Genomic DNA, 23,204 nt, shown 5'->3' with positions numbered 1-23,204 from the left:
CATTTTCTAACTAAAAAATGATTCACATGTTTGCAAACCGTGTGAAAAACTTTCTTAGCTGTGAAACAGTCGTCTTACTTTCCCAAGTGAAAAAGGTTTTATATGTTACCATCATATTATAATATAGCCAGCATATTCCTCGTCAATACCAGGACAGAATTAAATTGTTGCTAGTGGCCGTTTCCAGCAGAGCAACATTTAGCAGCATTTGGCTGATTTATTTCAAAATTTGGAAAGAACTTTAAAACCGTACTGCTTATGTTGTGTGTGTAGAGAGAGAAGGGGTTATCTCTTTTTTTGTTAGGTCCAGTTAGGCCCTCCATAAACAGTACTTTTAAGTACTTTTTGCTTGTTCTGAACCCTTAGATGTATTTATCATCGTTTACTCGATAGAATATGCATTTGATTAAGTTCTCTGATGTAGATGTGTAATTTAAAGAGGTAAAAAACAAATGGTGATATCGTACTAAAATTTGATGATAAAATATTTAGATTTTTACGTCAAATCAATTTGAAAGAAAACTTGTTTGTAAGTAAATAAGTAATGACAGCTCAGATCAAGCAAAAAGTACTTTAAAGTATGATTTTCAGAGGACCCAAACAGGACCTAAAGAAAAAAGGGGTAGGACCATCCCCCTTGTCTCTCTCTCTCTCTCTCTCTCTCTATATATATATATATATAGAGAGAGAGAGAGAGAGGGACAACATTCAAGACCAAGAATTCGTTTCAAAAAATCAATGCATTGAAGTATAAATCACGAGAAGAAATGCATTGCATCAGTGTTACCTCAACTCTGACATGATGCACTCTCAAGAGCGACAAATCTGCCAACAATATGTAAGTAACCTCCACCTCATAGCAGCTGATACTATCCTATCCATTCCGTTGGGGCTTTTCTTAAAAGCAACAATCTATACAACTGTTCCAGAGGCTTATTTACAGGAAAATCACCGCCCAAACAGTGATCAAAGCAGTAACAAAAGAACCCCAAAAAACGTAAAAAAAAAAACTAAAAGAAAAGAAAATATGAAAGAATCAATAACTACAAAAAGCTCCAACTGAGATCGATTGCTAGTCAGAAAGCATATCTTCCAACTCAGCCTCTTCTGACCGCATAAATTGACCATAATCTGCATCTGTTCCATTGAATTGTTCTCCTTCTGGAGAAACTAATTCATCCTCCACATAGTCCAATTCAGACAGGTCAGGTTCATCGTCAGCTGAATCATTTTCAACAGGTTCAGTTCCTTTGCTACTGGTTCCTTTTCCAAACTCACTTAGCTTATTTGCTTGGAGACTGAACTTGTCTCCTGTCTCGGCCTCTGGTACTTCACAGATACAAGTTGAAGGATTCTCATGAAATTCTCCCCTTCCTGGTCTCATCTCTTTCGGTTCTCCCATGAATCCTCTCTGGCTTGAACGGACCTTTGACGCAAATGCCTCCCAGCTCATGTTTGCTCGGTTGATGAACAAAGAGTACAGTTTTTTACCGTTTGGTCTTATTGTGCGTTTGTGTCCAAAATACCTCCTAAAGCATGGAAACCAAGAAAGGAAACAAGAAATGAGTGAACAAACAAAACAGTTGCTATACTGCATGTCTTCACCAGAAAAGAGAATATATAACCATACCTTCGTCCAGCCAGCATTTTGGCCATATTACCATTGTTATTAGTCACAAATACATCACTCTCATCACAGACAATAAAATCAAGAGCGGCCATTCGAGACGAAAATGAAGAAAAAGTTGTCAATTCATCTTTTGTGGCCAATGTCTCCTTTGAGTAAAAATTTGGAAAGAGTTTCTTAAGTGGTGCTAGTGTTGCTTCCCCGCCATATACTTCACCCGATGCTACATAAAGGAATACATCACTGCCAAAACCCAGTGCCCTGAGCATCAGACCCACTTCTTCAGGAGAAAGAGGACATTTTCCGTGCCGCCTTTCCTTTTCAGGGTTGCCCGTCTGCAAAAGAATTTCATTTTGTGCATCTCAGTCAACTTATAGACTAACAGAAGTACCTTAATGGTATTCACAGGTATCATACTTTATGATCTTACATGTAAAGTCTTCCACCTCTTGCGTATTGCACCCAGTTCTCTTCTTTCTTTTTCACCACCTCCAAAATCACACCCTGAAAATGCAAGCATGTCCGGCTCAAACCTGTCATATTCATAAAACAGGACATATTAATAAAATATTTTCTTCAGTCCACTTTCCTCAGACCATAACTTCTACCATAAGTTACCACAGTTCAAAAACAGAGAAGGGAAGCCACATGGGAAGTCTTCTGCACTTAATACACCAGGGAAACTAGAAAATTCAGAGGATTTGCCTAATATTTACCTGAGGTGAAGAGCAACAAAATGGCCACGTTTCTCCCTCATTCTGTGGACTAGTTCCTGCCCCATTTCTCTAATGGACTTTGTGAACTGTAATGCATGATAGTTGGCTCTACATCTCAACTTTTGTAGATCTGTATCTAGTTTATTTGAAAGCCTAAAATCGAACTTGGTGAGCTCAACAGCCTGCATTGGACAAGGAAAAACATTCCAAATCACACCATAAATGTTTGTTTTTTAATTAACAGATAATTAAGTACAATTTTTAGTGAATAGAATAAATCAAACTACGAAAATGAAAAATGAAACAAGTCAAGATGTAAAGCTCTTAAATTTTCTGCCAGAAAATGGAACCCAAGAAAGACAAAGTTCGACAAATACCATTAATGAAGAGAAATCAACACATAAAAATGTCAACACAGATTGCAAACCGCCATGATTTAAAGAATGTGGTCATTAGAAAATCCTTAGTACAGTTGAAGGGACATCAAGAGAATTGAATTACATATAGCACCTATGGTCAGACCAAAAGAGACATAAAATATAGCTCCAATGTTAATTTTTTTAACCAAACAATTTTGAAAATATGGGACTATTGTACTATTTATATATTTTTCAATTTGTTTTGCTTTCTCAAAGCTTTTCTTAAAAAAATCACAATACCATGATATCTTTTTGAAGAGAAAATCTTCAAAATGAAATCAATAGATAAATACTGTGGAAATAACAAATATACATCAGGATATTGTCAGTATACACATGTACATGCTTACCAGAAACACATAGTACAAGCATACATATATGTATTCACAGTAACTCCTTAACATGGTATCAATACAAAAAACAATACTATATGATCGTACATGGGCTCAAAAATGCACCAAAGTTACATCTATAATCACCCAACAAATGTGAACTTATTCAAGTCCTAGTTTGTCAATTCTCTAAACATGGCCAATGTATTTGGATTTGCAGTTACCTGTTCCTTCCTAAACAATAAATAAAACAGAAGCCCAATGGAATTAGCAGTTCAAGTTCATGAACTTAAATAACTACCATTATCAAAACACATTAATTACGACCACATGCATATTGCAACTATTTTCACTAACAACTGCAATACTATATCATTCAAGTTCATGAGCATGAACAAACTGTAGAAAAATCAGACAAGGTATGCAAACTGAATAGGGGAGCCAAGCCCCATAATGCATCCATGTCAAGGGTTGCCACCTCTGTCACAGGGATTCGGCCAACCAGGTGACGCACCCGCGTCGACGCAATGCGGCACCCAGTGTGGTCAACCCAACCCTGGATGCGGTCAACGCACCCAGGGTCATTTATGTCCAATTTTTGGACCTTAAAAAAAAGGTCCAATGAAATGGGCTGAGGAGAGGAGGATTAGGGCAAAAAAAAATTGCCCTAATCCTCCCTTCCTCTCCTCCCGACCTCTCCTCCTGAAGCCGACGCCAACCCGACCCCGATGCCAGCGACGACCTCTTCGCCTGACCTCTCCTCCTGAAGCCGGTGAAGCTGCGAAGGGTATCCTCATTCCTCAGGTACGTATCATTGCATCCTCTCTCTCACTCGCTCTGTCTCTCTTCTCTCTGTCTCTCACTCTCAATCTCTCTGTCTCTCACCCACTTGTTAATGGCTATAGCTTCTGAAATTGGGTGACTCCTAGATGGAAATGTTCTATTTGCTACATATGTAACTCACAAGATGCACGGGAAATGTGCAGAAAAGTAACATAACTAAAAGAGTGGCATTCATTGCTCAGGAACTCCAGATGATTGATCAGTAACAAACACATTGTTGCTAGACCTAGTTTTCTTATCTGCACCTAGCAGAATATCAATGCGAGTGTGTGCATCCCTGAAACTCATTATGTGCAACATGTTTCCAAATCTCTACCCACAACTGAAAATTTATTTATTAAAAGAACTTCCGCGGATGGAAAAATGAAGTTATGTAGTGTGACTGAATGAAAAAGTGTGAGAAAAGATCAGGTTATCATATTCCCTTTTCTTTCCATGCCAACACCACAACGGATGGCAGCAGAAATAGACTGCGACAAGCACCTATGGAAGAACCAAAATGCTTATAGAACCAAAAAAAGGATGATGATAAAATCATTGGTTCAATGATGCTGGGAAAGTGGATTTTCTTGACAAACAATGGACATCTGATGAATAAGATCTTATAAGAGGATGGGACAAAAGGAGGCTACATTCAAAATCTAAAATAAAGAATGAAACAATGATAATGTCAACATTTATAATCCATAGTAAACAAAGAAGTAATAAATATGTTGACAACCAAGGAAGCAGAGGACAAAGAGTGGAGAAAGCCATAAACACAGCACTTGGAACAAAGATAAAATAGCACCAAAACAATGCAGGCTTAGCTAGACAGAGAATGGAAAGCTTAGGAAGCTAACATTTGCATAATGAGCTAAAGAAATATTCCTTCAGAAACAGACATGCTAAGTTAGACAAACTTGTAAACTTTAGAGAACAAAAAAATAAGTTTGTTAAAATAAAAAAATTACATGGAAAATTACAATACTTAATTTGAATAGTTAGAATCCATGCCTTTGACTGTGCCCACACCGAAAATGCAAACATGAACTTTGATTTATAAGAACACTCACATGTTTCTTCCGAAGCACAGGCAACACACGGGTTTGATAACATCTGGGAGTGCATTTTCTTGGAACACGCATGGTATATGCAGATCCCCCAAACTTTCTGGATTTCTTAGGGAGCAGTTTGATGATAGTAACATCTTTTGCAAGGTAAGATATAAACCAATCGACATCAAATATTTCACCGAAGTTGCTGTGAAAGACAGGTTAGAAGATAACACATTAGTTTCTTTACTCCTTGAGTTTCAAAAAACGGTACACTAACAAAACCAGATTTCAGTGTAATGATAAAAGGAAGACAAACCTAGCATCCTTCCAAAAAGATTTTTGGTCCAGCTTGGGGACAACAAGAGTAGCATTGAGAATTCGAGCAGCAACAACAGCATCAGTGATCTGCACACATAATGTCTTCAGCTTGATTTAACATCAGCATTTTTATAATAAAGTTTCACTGAACCAGCAAGTTACATATTGCAGATCCATGTTTCAAATTTTAGGATTGAAGAATGACATAGCAGTTACAAGAATTTGGACATCTAAATTTACTTATTCTACTACCAGTGTTCAGAAGCATCTTCAAACAGCTCCCTGCTAATCACAACAATCACTAAAAACATAAACTCAAATATGTAACTCCAGGAAATTTGACATCAGTAACATCTTGGACCCTAACAGCATTAAAAGTTGAAATGGCTTCCAATAACCCAAATGGTTTCTTTCCATACTTAATCATCACTACTACAGGAAAATGGCCATTAGCAATAACTTGAACATTAGTCTACACTTGATTTGTGAAGAAATGCACCTATTGACATAAAAGTATTGCTGTAACTTTCATATAGCTGTTCTATGGAACTAGGGATAAGATGACATCACAACTCATAGACTATGAGTTCTGTTCAGAAAAAATGCACAGAATAAAAGTTTGGCCCATTGATACTTTTATGTTGACAATGAGCTCTAGATTATAAAAAAAGCAATAGTCATTCATCACTCTGAAGTCTGGATATATAATGACATGAACATAAAAGTGACTGAACATCATGGTCATGATTCACATTTTCCACAAAACATTATGAAGCCTCCACTCAGATGTCATTTCAGAATAATTCAGTATTTGAAGTTGAACAAAGATTTCCTTAATTGCATAATGGGTTTAAGCTCAATCAATACACATGTATATAACACGTGGAAGACGTAGTCTTAAGTCTTAACAGTAAATTGAAGATAGAATTCTGAAGAACACCGTAATATCCTACCCAGAAAAAATGACATCCAATATATAGAATAATCACAACAATAATGACATCACCTAGCAAGAAATTTTCCGAACTTTATTCTTAAAAAAAACTACTAGAGCTCAAAGATGATACTAGCTTGCCAAATTATGTAAGACTGTCAAGACTCAAGACCAAATTAAAATGGCTTTGGAAATATTTTAGTAGCTTCCATCTTGTTTTGGAATTTATGCTTGCAACAGGAACTCAACTTGGTGTATGCTCCCATAATTAAAAAAAAAAATGAAACGTTCAGGGCTAATATAATCAGTACAGTAGCATTCTTATATCATTAATCAGCATCCAGCAGACAAAGATCTACAACGTTGAATAGACCTTGCAATCCAAGGCAGTTTCTTTTAATCAAATAAACTGAGAGCTGGACTGAAGAATTTTCATGACAAGTTAATGATTTGGAGTACCAAGGCTTTATCTGTTTTAACAAGTTGGAGATAGACCCTATTGCTTGGAGTATCAAGCTAACAAAAATCACTCTGTATACAGCTCTTTATTAGTTTGGGCCTTTAGATTTGCTTGCTTACACCATTTTATTATTTGTGGTAGAATCAAGTGGCTCTCCACAGAAGGAATATGTGTTCACAAATATAAAAGAATTCTTGATCGGAAATGGGATATACACAGAAAGATAAACTGATAATGACTTTGAAATGCTCACTTGCACGCAAATAATGCATATAAAACAGGAACTACTAAACTCTTTATAAAGGGATACTGCTATTAAGTTACAAGAGAGAATGTGGTTCATCATTTATAGAATCAGAGGTCAAGAACTTTCAGTCATGTGACATTATCCAAGAAAATAATGCAAGTTACACATAGGAGATAGTTTGACACCCAAATAACGGCCTCCAAAAAACAGAAGATCCATTCTAGCCAAATACCGAAGTAGAGCAAGAAACTACAATAAGACAACAACAATAAATTCTGGCAAAAGAATTACTAAGCACCAGTTTTATCAAGCCTTCTTTAGAAAACAAGGCTCCAACTTCATAAAACCAATTAAACTATGATGTCACCAGAATGTGGGTGTGAAAACAAGGTGCAACAAGGTATTGTGCTTGTGTATGCACCTTAATGTACAATAAGAATGCATACTTTTGTTTCGTTTTCTAAATTGCTTATAAGCCCACAGGTAAAATTATAAATTAAGTAGCAAGTTGCTGCAGCTGGAAGACTCAATGGGAGAAGCACCAGAAACATCTGGACTGAACAAAAACTTAGAACCTAGAATAATCATTGGGAGAAAAGGCATGTTCTGCTTCATTAAGAATATCATCCTACCAAGTTTATCAACTCTGAATCAGCATGTTAATTATGGTCTAGTGAAACTGATGCCAAAGTAACACAAAGATTTTTCCCATGTGACACAAGTTAAAATAATTCTATAATAAATAAATGGTACGAAATAACATGAAGAACCATAAAGCATCATTTTCACAAACGGATTAACTGAAAACCACAGGCATCCCTCTCGAGGTCAGCTCTGGCATGAGGACTGTGCCAGTACTGATCCTGCAGAAAATAGGGGATCTCAAATTATGAATCTGGTCCCTAAAACCCCTGAACCTCTTGCCTCATTTTGAGGTGGGGAAGGGGAGGGGGAGGAGTGCTATCGGGCCAAAGATTCACGATCTGAAAGTGAAAACTAAGGTTTTCAGATCATACTTTTCTTTGAATACCCCAGTGGAATTCAAACACATCCAAAGAGTTTGAAATGAATCTCAAAGTACCAGAAAAAATTAACTGAATGGTGCAAATTAAAATAATGCTATAATGAATAAATGGTAAGAGAGAACATGAAGGAAAATAAAACATACACTCATAAAGAGTTCAAAATAAATCTAAGCCATGATATATGCTTAACGAAGGATTCTAAGTGCATAGCAAAATTTAAGATCAGTTGAAGTATTTAATGACAAAATGCAAAAACCACATTGTGAATAATCATTCACTTCCTCAAATGATAACCACTGATTTAATATTTGACCTTTCCAAGTCCTGTGGCTGCTTCCTAACATTTATAATCAGGTTAGATTTTTAAGGTTGTGATAGGCCCCAGAATATGGTAATAAAAAAACTTCCAGTTGCCTGCACATTATTTTGTACGAGTAGCAATAAAACTATCACCTCAACCATCAACGGTGAAAAAAGAAAATGTTTCAGCTTAGTGGCGCTAAAGCTATCACCCCAATACTAGAGTCAGACTGCAAGTATTTGAAACTTTTCAATTTCCACATAGATCACATTCAAATTAAGAAGCAGTGCAACATTAAATATGATACATTACAGCATAAAATATGAGTACTTGAGAAGAAAACATACACCAGTTCTCTGCTGATTTAACCCTCCACTAGTTGCAATCAACAAGTATCGGTTTGGCAGTGTATTGACTTCAGCTGCTGCATGTCAGTCAAAGCATGCACTTCTAAATGAGCAAGAGGACTACCAACTATGAATAAATATGTACAAGTTTCATAACCATATAAAATCAGCACTACTTGGGAGCATATGCAACATCTGAATGGTACCACACAGATTATTCAATGCATTAGCAGCTAAATCATGCAATAAGAGAGAAAACATGCTTCAGATGACATAACAAAATTTCAATCCATTAGAACAAAAAATTTACCAAACCCAAGTAAGACCATAGCAGGAACAAATACAAGAACTTCTAACCTGAAAAGCTTCTCATCACTGCTTAAAGATCAAACAAATGGCTATATCAAAGAAGGTCTCCGCACATATGAGGATCACCAAATTGACAAAAAATTCTCAAATTACCAAAAGAGATAAAAAGAATAAAAGAAAACTGCAGAAACAATAAAATCATGGATTTCATTTTATTTGATTTTAGCATATTTTTAGAATTCATCATCAGAAAAAGCCACACAGTTTTTAAAAATGCTGACAAGATATAGCACACATCTAAATTTGAGATGATAGGGGAGACCCAAAGGCTATTTAGCTAAGTCATATGGATACGGCTGTGGATACGGGGATATGGCCATTTTTATGAAGTTTCTAATATGACTTGTATACAATGGGATACGGAACACGAGTCAAAATGGAATATCCATGTGACATAGCTGTGTAGCAAGTGGGCTTCGCAATTTCCCAGATCCCCATGCCATTTGTGCTTTGGGGTTCTAGTGCTAAGTGCTTCTGGTGCTGCCATGTATACATATTATACCACATGTATATATTTTATATTTGTACAGATATTTATATTTTTGTATGTTTTATGTTTCTACATCATTTCTCATTGAAATTGTCCTGTATGATAAAATGTACATGGATATGATATGCACTATCATTTTCCAGTATCATCCAGTACAGGATTGGCTGCAAACTGATAACGTGATGCCATCTCAGTTTCCAGCATCACCATGACCAGAAATCATTAGTATATTAGTTATCCTATATAAGCATGTATAGGATCACACATATGTAATGAAAATAGCAGAAGCACCAATGATCCAACGACAAGGAGCCAAGAACAGAAGCACGTGAAGTGCACAAATAACCCACTAAGGGGTAAAGTGCCTTAAAGGCAAAAATATATTGAAGAAGGAGAGAAAAAGTGGGCTGAAAAACCCTTACAATGCAAGAGGGAGAGCCCTTTTTTTATAGAGGAGAAAAAGGTAGAGAGAGGGACCACATAGGGGCTCCCTTCTAGTCGTTGGGAGCCCCCAACGGTCATATTAATGACCATTGGGACCCCAACGACTAGAAGGTGGGGCTCCTAGTGGTCCTATTACAATGATAAAAAATAAAAATAAAAATAAAAATAAAAACCTAAAAGTAAAAAAGTACATGGAGAATTACAAAAATACCCCTATCGGGTATTTGAATTGAGAAATGAAGAATATATGTATATATATACATATTTTAACATGCCTACTCAAACTTTACTCAAACTTTACGGGAAGAAGACCGAAAGTTTGCCAAGAAAAAACAAAAAACGCAGAGTTGGAAGTGCTCTGGTGAAAAAATCAGTCAACTGATATTCTGAAGTAACATATGGTAGTGTGATAGTTCTTTTGAGAAATTTGTCTCGAACATAGTGACAATCCATTTCAATATGCTTGGTACCCTCGTGGAATGTATGATTGCTTGCGATGTAAATTGCGCTCGTGTTATCACAACACATCTTGGTGGATGAAGAAATGAGGACGCCCATGTCACAGAGGAGACTTCTGAGCCACACAATTTCCACAGTTGTCATTGTCATGGCCCGATATTCAGCTTCAGTGGATGATAGAGAGACTTTTTGTTGCTTCTTACATCTCCACGGAATAAGGGATTCTCCTAAGAAAATGCAAAAACCAGTAGTTGAGATACGATCATTGGGATTTTCTCCTCAGTTTGCATCAGTAAAAGCAGTTAATTCAAGAGATGAAGAAGAGGAAAAGGAGAGCCCTTTCGAAATGGTATTTTTGATGTATCGCATAACTCGCATCACGGCCGCCAATGTGAACTGTAATAGGAGCATGTTGAAATTGACTTGCAACATGAACCGCATGAGCAATATCTGGATGGGTGATGGATAAGTAAGGGATCCAATCAATTGCCAATAGGGAGTAAGATCCTCAAGAAGAACGTCATCCTCAAGTATCAACTTTGTGTTTATAAGTTCAGGAGTTTCAACTTTCTTTTCATCTGAAACTCCTGATTTAGTACAAATGTCTGCTATTAACTTCATTTGAGATAAAAATGTATCCTCGAAGAGAATACGCCACTTCAATTCCTAAAAAATATCTCAAAAACCCCAAGTCAGACATATCAAAAGTTTTCTTTAACATAGTTTTAACATCATTTACTCCCTTTTTATCACTTTCAGTGATGATCATATCATCAACATATAGAAGTAGAATAATAATGGAGTCACCTATTTTCTTAACAAAAAGAGCAGTGTCAGTATAACAAGAAATAAAACCTAATTTGATTAATACATTAAATAACTTATCATACCAAGCTTTGAGGGCTTGTTTAAGGCCATATAATGCCTTTTTCAATTTCAAGATTTTTTCATTTAAATTTATACCAGGAGGTGGTTCCATATAGACTTCTTCACCCAGCTCTCCATTTAGAAAGACATTCTTGACATCAAGTTGAAAAATGGACCATTTTTTAATAGAGACTATTACAATAAGGGTTTAAACACTAGTCATTCGAGCAACAGGGGCAAAAGTCTCAGCATAATCCACCCCATATTCTTGGGCATATCCTTTAGCTACTAATCAAGCCTTAAATCTTTCTTAAGAACCATCACTTTTAGTTTTTACTTTAAAAACCCATCTACATCCAATGAGTTTCTTGCCATTAGGAGGATCAATGATTTCCCAAGTTTGTGCTTTGTTAAGTGCATTAAGTTCAAGTTGCATTGCTTCGTTCCAATGAGCATATTGTTTGACAACATTATAATGGGATGGTCCATGAAAAGAATGAAGAGCTAACAAACAAGCTCGAAAATTAGGAGAAAAAGAATCATAAGATACAAATCTATTAGGTATTTTAGAAATACGATTTGATCTTCTTTGAGATGATGTAATGAAATATGCGGAAAAGCAAAGAGTGCATTAAGCACTTACAACATCCACTAATGAACAAACAAAAGGACTAACACCCAAACCCACAAGAGACAACACAACATAAAAATATAAATGTCTCTTATTGAAAAGAGAGAGAACTCTCAAGAGTGAAAAATACAAGAGGGGTTCACCCCTATTTATACACAAAAAGAAGGAGAGGAGGAGTGACCTTATGGCCTTAAAAGAAGAGCCACCTAGGGGCTCCCATGGAGTCGTTGGGAGCCCCCAACGGTCACAAATGTGACCGTTGGGGGCCCCATTGACTCCATGGTGGGGCCCCTTTTAGGTGGGCAAAAATATAAAAAATAAAAAGTAAAAAAAGAAAAAAGAATATACAAAAAATAAAAAAAAGAAACAAGTACCCCTATCGGGTACTTGTGAAATGACTAAAATACCCCTATCGGGTATTTTAGATAATATATATATATATGTATATAAACATATACATATATATGAATTACATATATTTTAACACCTTCCCTCAAGCTTTACGGGGATATAACCGAAAGCTTGTTAAGGAGAAACAAAAAACGAGGAGCAGCAAGGGCCTTAGTGAAGAAGTCTGCCAACTGGTACTCAGATGTGACGTAAGGTAGTGCTATGGTTCCTCTCAGGTATTCATCATGCACGTAATGGCAGTTCATCTCAATATGCTTAGTACGCTCATGGAAGGTGTGATTGCTTGCAATATAAATTGCACTTTTGTTGTCACAACACATCTTCGAAGGAGTAGAGATGATAATGCTCATATCACTGAGGAGACTTCTTAGCCATACAAGTTCCATGGTTGTAGTGGTCATAGCACGATATTCCGCTTCCGTTGAGGACAAGGATACTTTGTGTTGCTTCTTGCATCTCCAAGAAATCATAGTCACCTAAGAAAACACAAAATCCCGTAGTTGAGACTCGGTTATTGGGATTCCCTCCCCAATCAGCATCAGTATAAGCAATTAAATCAAGCGATGAGGAGGAGGAAAGAAAAACTCTCTTAGTTATGGTGTTTTTGATATATCTGACGATCCTTAAGAGTGCACTCATGTGCACGGTTGTAGGTGCATGTTGAAACTGACTGACAGAGTGGACAGCATGAGCTATGTCTGGCCGAGTAATGGATAAGTAGGTTAGAGACCCAACAAGTTGCCGGTAGGGAGTAGGATCCTCGAGAGGTGTTTCATCTTTCAACCTTAACTTTGCATTGATGACTTCAGGGGTTTCTGTCTTCTTATCATCGGAGATACCAGATTTAGAACAAATGTCAGCAGCCAGTTTCATCTGAGAGAGAATGTACCCTCGAGGAGAGTACACCACTTCAATTCCTAAAAAGTATCTTAAGAAACCAAGATCAGACATGTCAAAATGTTCTTTTAAAACTTTCTTAATATCATAAATTCCTTGCTCATCACTTACAGTGATGATCATATCATCAACATAAAGTAGTAAAATAACTACTGAAGACCTTGCACTTTTCACAAACAAAGCAGTGTCAGTATAACATGAACGAAAATTTAAACTTGTCATTACATTACTAAATCTATCATGCCAAGCCTTAGGAGCTTGTTTTAAACCATATAATGTCTTTTTAAGTTTGAGAATTTTATTTTTACCAATACATACTCCTGGTGGGGGATCCATGTAAACTTCTTCATTTAATTCGCCATTTAGAAATGCATTCTTAACATCTAGTTGATAGATAGGCCATTTTTTCACTGACGCAATGGTAATAAGAGTCCTAACACTAGTCATTCTAGCAACAGGTGCGAAGGTTTCTTCATAATCTATACCATATTCTTGAGCATATCCTTTAGCTACTAATCGTTCTTTATAACGTTCTAATGAACCATCACTCTTAGTTTTAATTTTGAAGACTCATCTACATCCAATTGATTTCTTTCTAGTGGGTAACGAAGTTATTTTCCAAGTTTTTGCTTTTTCAAGAGCACTAAGCTCTAAGTTCATGGCTTCAACCCATTAGGGAATGTTTTTGGCCTCATTATAGTGTGAAGGTTCATGAAATGAGTGCAACGCAATTAGACACGCTCTATATCTTGGAGTTAGGGACTCATAGGAAACAAACCTATTAGGAGGATTGGAGATCCGACTGGATCTCCTTAAAGAGGTTTTTTCTATGTTGGATCCTTGAGAGTATTTTTCTAAGGCGCTCATTTGAGTTTGTTGACCACGCCTAACATAGGTTTGGATTGGTCTATCACTTTCATCTATAATATTGTCAAGAGGAATATCCTCTAGGTCATTCAAAGACTCATTAGAGATTTCCTCTTCTTGAGGAGTCTCATCTTCTTGAGATAGAAGATCAAATAAAAAAGCATATTCACTTTCGTCAATATCTTTAGTTTTCACAAAACCATTTTCATTTTCCAAAAAGGTTATATCTTTGGATACATAGAGTTTGTTATTTTTCAAGTCAAAACATCTAAAACCCTTTTGATTTTCTCCATATCCCAAGAAAACACATTCATTAGCTTTAGGAGATAATTTGTCCCGTTTATGTGTAAGGACAAAACATTTACATCCAAATATTCTTAATCTATTGAAATCGGGTGTTCTTTCAAATAGTTTTTCATATGGAGATGTATTTTGTAAGGATGAAGATATTATTCTATTTATTAAGTAAGTTGAGGTTAAGGCCGCTTCGGCCCAAAAACTGTTTGGAATTTCTTTGGAAATAAGGAGTGTCCTAGTGGTTTCCATGATGTGTCTATATTTTCTTTCGATCAAGCCGTTTTGTTGGGGAGTCTTAGGACAGGATCTTTGATGACAAATTTCATTTACTTCTAAATAATTTTGAAATTCATTTGATAAATATTCTTCACCCGAATCGGATCTAAGAGTAGATATATTATTTGAAAATTGATTTTTAACTATCATATGAAATTTTTTGAAGAAGTCAAAGACTTCGGATTTTAAATTGAGAAAGTAGATCCATACATACCTAGTGTAGTCATCAATGAAAGTAACGTAATAGGAGTACCCTCCTTTAGACATGACCGGGGAAGGACCCCAAACGTCCGAATGAACTAACTCAAAAGGTCTTTTGGACACAAAAGTTCAGTTTGGAAAATGAGTAGATTTCATTTTACCAAAAATACAATTCTTGCAAACAAAATGTTTCTCATTACAAAATTTCTTTCCAAATGGAAAGGAGTACATTTTTTAGAAACTTGGATGTTCAAGTCTTTGATGCCAAATTTCAATATTTTTATCTTGGACATGGTTACAAAAAGAGTTAGTGGGGAGTTTCAAGTTGCTCATGTGATAGAGATCTCCCCTCCTATGGCCTTGCCCAATCTGCTTCCCGGACCGGAGATCCTGTAAAGAGCAATCCTTAGTTGAGAAGGAGATTTCACATCCATGATCACATATTTGAGCAACAGAGAGGAGATTTAAATTAAGTTGAGGTACAACTCTCACGTTTGGCACAAAGAAATCTTTTAAAAAGTTTAAAGTTCCAAAACTTTTTAGTTGTAAAGATGTACCATCGGCAGTTGAAACATAGGAGTTTTTATAATTATTACACAAATCGGAAAGCTCATTTTCAAGTGGGGTCATATGAAAGGAAGCTCCAGAGTCAAGGATCCAAGAAGACATACCTGGAGGAGAGGAAGAAGCTATGGCGGCACCCGAGGTTGATGGTATCTTGAGTAGAGTTTGTAGTGCTTCCGATAGTTGAGCAAGAGAAAAAGATTCCTTCCCTTTGATGGTTTCCTCTTTCTTTTGAGTAGCTTCTTCAACGGAAGCAACCTTATTTTTAGGTGCTTCATTCAACTTAGGGCAATTAGGTCTTATATGACCCGGCTCTTGACAATGATGGCAAATGGCTTTTCTATAATTGTCATTATTTTGCCTTCCAAAATGTGGAGGTTTGTAAGCTTTCATATGGTTGTCGGGTTTTGATACGGCCAAGACATCATCTCCTCCTTTAATCATGCCAAGACGAGTTTCTTCTTGGCATATTTCGGCTATGGCATCTTCCAAGGGAAGAGGCTTAGATCTATGTAGGAGGGAAGATCTAACTTGTTCATATTCGGGCTTAAGCCCATGTAAAAATTGGAAAAAGTGTTTTTTTTCCATTTGTTCTCGCCTTAATTGCACATCCACACTAGAAACCCATTTTGGTTCTAGTAAAGATAGTTCATCCCATAGGGGGACCAAGAGTGCTAAAGTAATCCCTTACACTCATTTCTCCTTGCTTGGTAGTCCGGATTTTTTCTTGAAGAAAGAATTGACGAGCAAGGTCTTTTTGAGTAAACATACCTTTCATAAAGAACCATGCTTCATTAGCCATCCGAAACTTGGCAATGTTGGCGCAAATCTTGAGCTCCACATTGTTCATAAACCAAGCAAGAATCTTGGCATGCTTACTTTCCCAATCTTCCACTTTAGATTGGTGATCTTCAATGGCCTTCATGCGGGCATTTCCTTCAAGAGCTTTTTCTTGATCACCATCCATCTTAGTTAGTTGGAGTTGTGGTTTCGGAATGGTGACCATAACGTATCCCAAAAGTTTTTTACCTTTGAGGTTGTTCTCCATGGCGGCGGCCCACATCATGTAGTTGGAGCCATTAAGCTTGAAGGAGAGATCAATCTTTTGTTCTCCTTCCATTTTAATCACTCACAAGAGGATAAATGAAGAGAGATACAACAAGAAAAAAATATAGCTACACAACTAGCTATATTAAGAAGAAGAGCATACACAAGGCTCTGATACCATGTAATGAAATATGCGGAAAAGCAAAGAGTGCATTAAGCACTTACAACATCCACTAATGAACAAACAAAAGAGCTAACACCCAAATCCACAAGAGACAACACAACATAAAAATATAAATGTCTCTTATTGAAAAAAGAGAGAACTCTCAAGAGTGAAAAATACAAGAGGGGTTCACCCCTATTTATACACAAAAAGAAGGAGAGGAGGAGTGGCCTTATGGCCTTAAAAGAAGAGCCACCTAGGGGCTCCCATGGAGTCGTTGGGAGCCCCCAACGGTCACAAATGTGACCGTTGGGGGCCCCATCGACTCCATGGTGGGGCCCCTTTTAGGTGGGCAAAAATATAAAAAATAAAAAGTAAAAAAAGAAAAAAGAATATACAAAAATAAAGAAAAGAAACAAGTACCCCTATCGGGTACTTGTGAAATGACTAAAATACCCCTATCGGGTATTTTAGATAACATATATATATATGTATATAAACATATACATATATATGAATTACATATATTTTAACAGAGGATTCTTCTAACAATTCGTTTTGAGAGAATTTTTCAAGAGCACAAGGTAGATTACTTTCATTTCTTCTAGTATAAACTTGTCTATGACTTGTTATATTTTAATTTAGATTTTCATGTAAATCATGTTGCTCATTATTTTGAGGTTCGATATGATATTCAATGACAGCTTCAGGAGGATAAATAGATTCAACATGATTGTCAATCCATTTTTCTTGAGATAATAAGTCAAACAAAAAGGAATAATCGATATTTTCATTTAGGTTATGTGAAAAACCATTTTCTTTTTCTAGAAAAGCGACATCTTTTGAGATATAAAGTTTGTTATTTAGTAAGTCAAAGCAGCGGTAACCTTTTTGTTTTTCGCCATATCCTAAGAAAATACATTCAATTGCCCTTGAAGAAAGTTTATCGTTCTTGTGAATTAGAACAAAACATTTACATCCAAAAACTCTTAGTATTTTATAGTCGAGAGACATATTGTAAAGTTTTTCAAATGGAGAAAGAATTTTCAAAGAAGTTGAGGGTGTTATATTAATTAAATATGTTAACGTCAAAACAACTTCGACCCAAAAAGATTTTGGAATATTTTTTAAAACTAATAGAGTTCTTGTTGTTTCTATTATATGTCTATGCTTTCTTTCAGCAAGACCATTTTGTTGCGGAGTGTTTGGACAAGAACGTTGATGAAAAATTCCATTTTCTTTCAAATATGTTTGAAAATCATTGGATATGTATTCACGTCCCAAGTCAAGTCTAAGAATTGAAAGGTTTCCTAAAAATTGATTTTTAACAATTGCATGAAATTCTTTGAAAAAAGAGAAAGCCTCAGATTTATGATTTAGAAAGTAAATCTATGTAAATCGAGTAAAATCGTCAACAAAGACAACATAATATGAGAAGCCTCCTTTGGATATAACAGGAGAAGGACCCCATACATCGGAATGAACAAGTTCGAACGGCCCTGTGGAAACATAATTTCTTTGAGGAAATAAAATAGCTTTAGATTTCTCAAAAATGCAATTTTTACAAGTCATGTGTTTGTCTTTACAAGTATTGTCCAAAAAAAGAAAAAGAGACATCTTTAAAAAATTTAGATGACCAAGTCTCTTATGTCAAACTTCAATACTTTTGACATTTACAAAATTACAAAATGACTTGGATGGAAGAGACAAAAAATCCATGTAATAAAGATCGCCCCTCCTATGGCATTGCCCAATCAGCTTCCCTGACTGGAGATCTTGTACGGTGCAATCTTTAGGTGAGAAAGAGACTTGGCAACCGTGATCGGTAATTTGAGACACCGAAAAAAGATTTAAGTTGACTTTTGGAACAACTCTTACTTTAGGGGCAAAAAAACTTTGAGAGGATTTCAAGTCAAGTGTTCCAATACTTTTGATTTTTAAAAATGTCACATCGACCATTGAAACATACGAAGATATAGAGTCGAAAAAACATTCGAAAGAGAATTTTTATGAGATATCATGTGAAAGGGAGCACCGGAGTCTAGTATTCACATACCTGGAGGTGATGATGAATAGGCTATAGCGGCTCCAGAAGTAGATGTTGAAGAAGTCTTGAGAAGATGTTGGAGGACTTCAGAAATTTGGCAAAGAGTTTCCTTTGTATCTTCTTCGTTGATATTTTCTTCTTTTTTTTAGTGTTTTCTTCAACCACGACTACTTTTCCTTTAAGCTTAGGACAAACCGGCTTAATATGCCCCAGTTTATTACAATAGTGACAAATCACCCCCTTTCTATACCCATTATTTTTTGAAAAATGGGGCGGTCTATAAGCTTTAACATTTGTTTTTGTCCTAGTAACGGCCAAAATTTCATCATTCTTAAGACTTATGCCAATACGAGTTTCTTCTTGGCATACTTCGGCAAGAGCATCTTCAATAGGTAAGGCTTTACTTCTATGAAGAAGAGATGCCCTAACTTGTTCAAATTCGGGCCTAAGCCCATGAAGAAATTGAAAGAAATGCTCTTTTTCAATTTATTTTCTTTTAAGCTCAATATCTTCCGAAGCCACCCATTTGGGTTCAAGAAGAGCGAGCTCATCCCAAAGAGGGGTTAGAGCACTAAAATAATCACGGACACTCATGTCCCCTTGTCTAGTAGATCTAATTTTTTCTTGACAAAAAAATTATCTAGCTAGATCTTTTTTGGTATACTTAACCTTAAGGAAGAACCATGCTTCATTGGCTCTCCTAAATTTAGCAATGTTGGCACAATTTTTAATATCAACATTGTTCATGAACCATGCCAAAATCTTGGCATGGTTACTTTCCCAATCTTCTACCTTGGATTAGTTTTCATCAATGGCTTTGATGCGGTCATCACCATCTAGAGCTCTCTCAACGCCTCCTTCAATTTTGGTGAGCTTTAAGGTGGGTTCAAAAGTGGTTCCCATCACAAAGCCCCACAACTTCTTACCTCTTAGATGATTTTCCATAGCCGATGCCCACATAAGATAGTTTGCGCCATTGAGTTTGAAGGAAAGCTCAACTCTTGATTCATGCTCCATTGATGATGGGAAGGATAGAATATGAAGAGATCTAAAAGATCTTTCAAGAATATAGAAAATCCAATGGCTCTGATACCATGTAATGAAAATAGCGAAAGCACCAATGATCCAACGAACTCTTTAAAAGAGTCAAACAAGGAGCCAAGAACACAAGCACATGAAGTGCGCAAATAACCCACTAAGGGGTAAAGTGCCTTAAAGGCAAAAATATATTGGAGAGAAAAAGTGAGCTGAAAAACCCTTACAATACAAGAGGGAGAGCCCTCTTTTTATAGAGGAGAAAAAGGTAGAGAGAGGGACCACATAGGGGCTCCCTTCTAGTCGTTGGGAGCCCCAACGGTCATATTAATGACCGTTGGGGCCCCAACGACTAGAAGGTGGGGCCCCTAGTGGTCCTATTACAATGATTAAAAATAAAAAAGAATAAAGGAAAAAAAATGAAAAATAAAAATAAAAACCTAAAAGTAAAAAAGTACATGGGGAATTACAAAAATACCCCTATCGGGTATTTGAATTGAGAAATGAAGAATATATATACATATTTTAACAACATACACACAGGAGAACATGCACTCATACACATCCAGTCACACTAGTACACTTTTTTTTTAAAGGCACCAATGTTCTATCAACCACATCCATGTCATATGCCGGGAACTCCATCCATCTGATGTAGCAGGATCCTGTCTTGAAAAACATACTAGTATACTATCCATACTACTTAAATGTATATAAATAAAGTGTTATTTCATATGTCCGACACCTGGATGGCTAAACTGCAAATCGAAAGTCACCTTGAGATTGAAAAACCATATGATGACTTAAAAACAGCATATAAGAAAATGAAAAGGCATAACATAAACACGGCATCATCACTTTTCGCACTATAGCCGGAGAATTTATTAAAGTCGAGTATCTAAAGAACCATTATAAAGCTTGGTAGGCAAGAGATTAGTTTCTAGATGATGGAGACAGCTACAAAGATTTGCACAGATGTACCACATTGACCAGAGGTCTATGTATCTTGTGATAACGGGTCCAGTCCATTTTTAGACTCAAATAACAAGGCTCATGAATTATTTAGGCTTTCATATCCAAGACTCAGATGACCAACATGCTCAAACGAATCAAACCCAGGTCAACATAATCTAAATCCATATACCCATGTAGTTCCTCCAACTTGAGCCAATTCTGATTCCCTATATGTGTCATCCATTTAAGGCATTGAAAACTTTTGGCTGCAACAAAGAGCTCCAAAATGTACTACCATCAAAAGTTTGACTATTACAGATAAATGTACTGTTGTGTTGTGTCAATTTCTCTAGGCTATTAGGTGAGTTGTGAACTTAAACTTCTAAGGCATCAATTACCCTCACTTTCAGGACAAAATTATCCCAAGCTTCAACCAAGATAAATAAATATCACAATGCAGTGAGTTAGTTTATGCACGTTTCAGACTAAACTCACCCTTATCCCAAACCCGTGAGTAATGAAGAGAATAAAAAATATAATCGAACTGATGAATATAGGTATCTTCATTGTCGTTTCCTCTTTTCTGAAGCAAGTCGGCAACTTAACCACAAGTCTCCTGATCCATATTCTGCACAATTTTATATGAATGTTTCTTATTATATAGACCTTCACTGGCAGCTTGGAAAACTGCTGCTCTAGGTAGGAATCAGAAGCTTGTTTCCTGAACCCAATGCTTTGCACTTCCCATCATTCCTATCTTCTTGCTCCATATTGTACTCTTTCAAATCATCTATTTCACTTCTTAGACCCCTCATTTTGTCTTTCTCATTCCAACTTTTAACCATCTTTCTGGTTTCTGCTTCATGCGTCCACACCTGAATTCCATTCCAGCTCAGGAAACTGCACCGTTCAAGTAATCACTTATTGAACTAACACCAAGACAACAGAAAAACAACATCAAATGCTGTTTTCAACTGCACGGTGCAGATTGCCGACAATTTACACCCCACCACACGCTAGAATCAAATATGACAGAACCGCCATCACATAGAGACAGATTGCCGACAATTCTCCCAGATCCATTTCTTTCTGCCAATAACACCTTTCTACAAAACTAACTTTGTAATTCTACCTTATTGTTTATCGTGACATAAATGTCTAATCTACCAACTTCAGCTGGTTAAATTTAGAATTCATACTGTATAGAAACGAGAAAGCAAATGACTGACTTAATAAATCAAAAGGGCAACCACGCATTTGCCTCTAGAGATCTAAAACTGTCAAAATTACCAGATCTAGAACTGAGAAGCAAAAGTGGCCACGACGATATTCATGACAGTTGAATTGAAGAAGAAAAAGCACTTAAAAGAACAAAGTAAATACAAATTAAAACCAAAATCGTGCATACTTGCAAACTTGTTACTCGAATTACTACAGCCATAGTAGAAACTCGCCCGCTTCGATCTCCAGAGCCCATCCTTCGAGCTCGAACGACCACCATTCTGGATCAAACCCACCAACAGACTCGAATCAATCCTCAGAACGACCGCCAATATGATAAATCACAACCAAAACGAAAGAGAAGAGAGACTACAGCTTGTACCGGGACGCGAAGAACTCGTTCCGTCTGGTGAACTCTGCTCCGATTCTTCCACCAAAGAACAGAGAATAAAGTTATGGGGATGAAGCAAAGAGAAGAAGAAGAAGATAAAACGATGGGTAGTGAAAGTACCTCACCAACATGATGTGGGGGGCGTGACAAACCATCGAGATCGATTAGAGAAAAATACAGAAGAGAGAAGAGTACGAAAAGCGTGAAAAAGGAGACCCAGACAAGGGGTGAAGGAGGCAAAATCCGCCATGACGACGACGGCGGCGGGCGTCGTCTCTGCGACGAGAAGGACGCCATCGTCAATGGCGGTAGCTCGAGGATCTACCCGAGTCTTACCACCATCTCTCTCTCTCTCTCTCTCTCTCTCTCTCTCTCTCTCTCTCTCTCTCTCTCTCTCTCTCGGCCTGGTTCGTGCAGTGATGATAGACACACCCAAATGGGGAGGATGAATTTGTACTGGACAAGGCCTTCTCGGGAAGATGGAACTCAAATTATCATCATAAAAAGTGACTCTCTCTCTCTCTCCCCCCCCCCCCCTTTTCTTCTTCTCGTATTGTATGTACTACGCAGTATCACGTTAATTCATGCTCCCCATTGCATATCTTCGTTTTCTGTGTCTCTTGTAAGTACCAAAAACACCCTCCGTCATTTTTGGGATTCAAGCTGCAAAAAATCATGCAAAACGGTGCAATGGCCCGTAGCTGTAACGTCAGTTTAAACAGAAACATATGTCAATGCATTTTAAGGCTTTTTAATGCATCACAGCAGAAATACTTTTCCTCGCTTAAAGATGTAAGTTTTTTTTTAAAGAAAGGATTATGTTAAAAAAGGATACTGTTATTCCAATAAGCATTAGATTCTAGGTTTTTAAAGTTAAAAAAGACCGTTGTCATTGGTTTCTGGCCAGTAGTTTTGTGCCAACCAAGCTACAAGATCCTTATTACTTAGGCAACAACCTGCCTCTTTT

The 23,204-nt window shown here is 36.7% G+C and overlaps 1 protein-coding gene across 1 annotated transcript; it reads right to left on the bottom strand.

The window, feature by feature from the left end:
• Positions 1–787: 787 nt before the first annotated feature.
• On the bottom strand, positions 788–22,592 carry LOC149817751 (O-fucosyltransferase 16-like). The gene is made up of 10 exons (XM_089985257.1): positions 22,358–22,592; positions 22,229–22,273; positions 22,034–22,127; positions 8,607–8,683; positions 5,291–5,379; positions 4,993–5,179; positions 2,344–2,525; positions 2,058–2,160; positions 1,631–1,962; positions 788–1,529 (listed from the first exon to the last, which is right to left on the bottom strand). The coding sequence occupies exons 1-10, from the start codon at positions 22,532–22,534 to the stop codon at positions 1,073–1,075; spliced, it is 1,743 nt and encodes a 580-aa protein (XP_089841383.1). The 5' UTR covers positions 22,535–22,592; the 3' UTR covers positions 788–1,072.
• Between the last annotated feature and the right edge of the window lie 612 nt (positions 22,593–23,204).

This window comes from Nuphar pumila, chromosome 13 (assembly GCF_984573655.1).
Source record: "Nuphar pumila chromosome 13, dmNupPumi1.hap1.1, whole genome shotgun sequence".
Classification (NCBI taxonomy): domain Eukaryota; kingdom Viridiplantae; phylum Streptophyta; class Magnoliopsida; order Nymphaeales; family Nymphaeaceae; genus Nuphar; species Nuphar pumila.
The sequence above is the reverse complement of the archived record's forward strand: the minus strand, read 5'-3'. Positions and strand labels throughout refer to the sequence as shown.

Coding starts and splice junctions, on each gene's coding strand:
- LOC149817751 (XM_089985257.1), bottom strand. CDS start 22,534: ATGGCGTCCTTCTCGTCGCAGAGACGACGCCCGCCGCCGTCGTCGTCA. Junction 5,180..5,290: donor TCTTTTTGGAAGGATGCTAG/GTTTGTCTTCCT, acceptor TGTCTTTCACAG/CAACTTCGGTGAAATATTTG. Junction 1,530..1,630: donor AAAATGCTGGCTGGACGAAG/GTATGGTTATAT, acceptor TCCATGCTTTAG/GAGGTATTTTGGACACAAAC.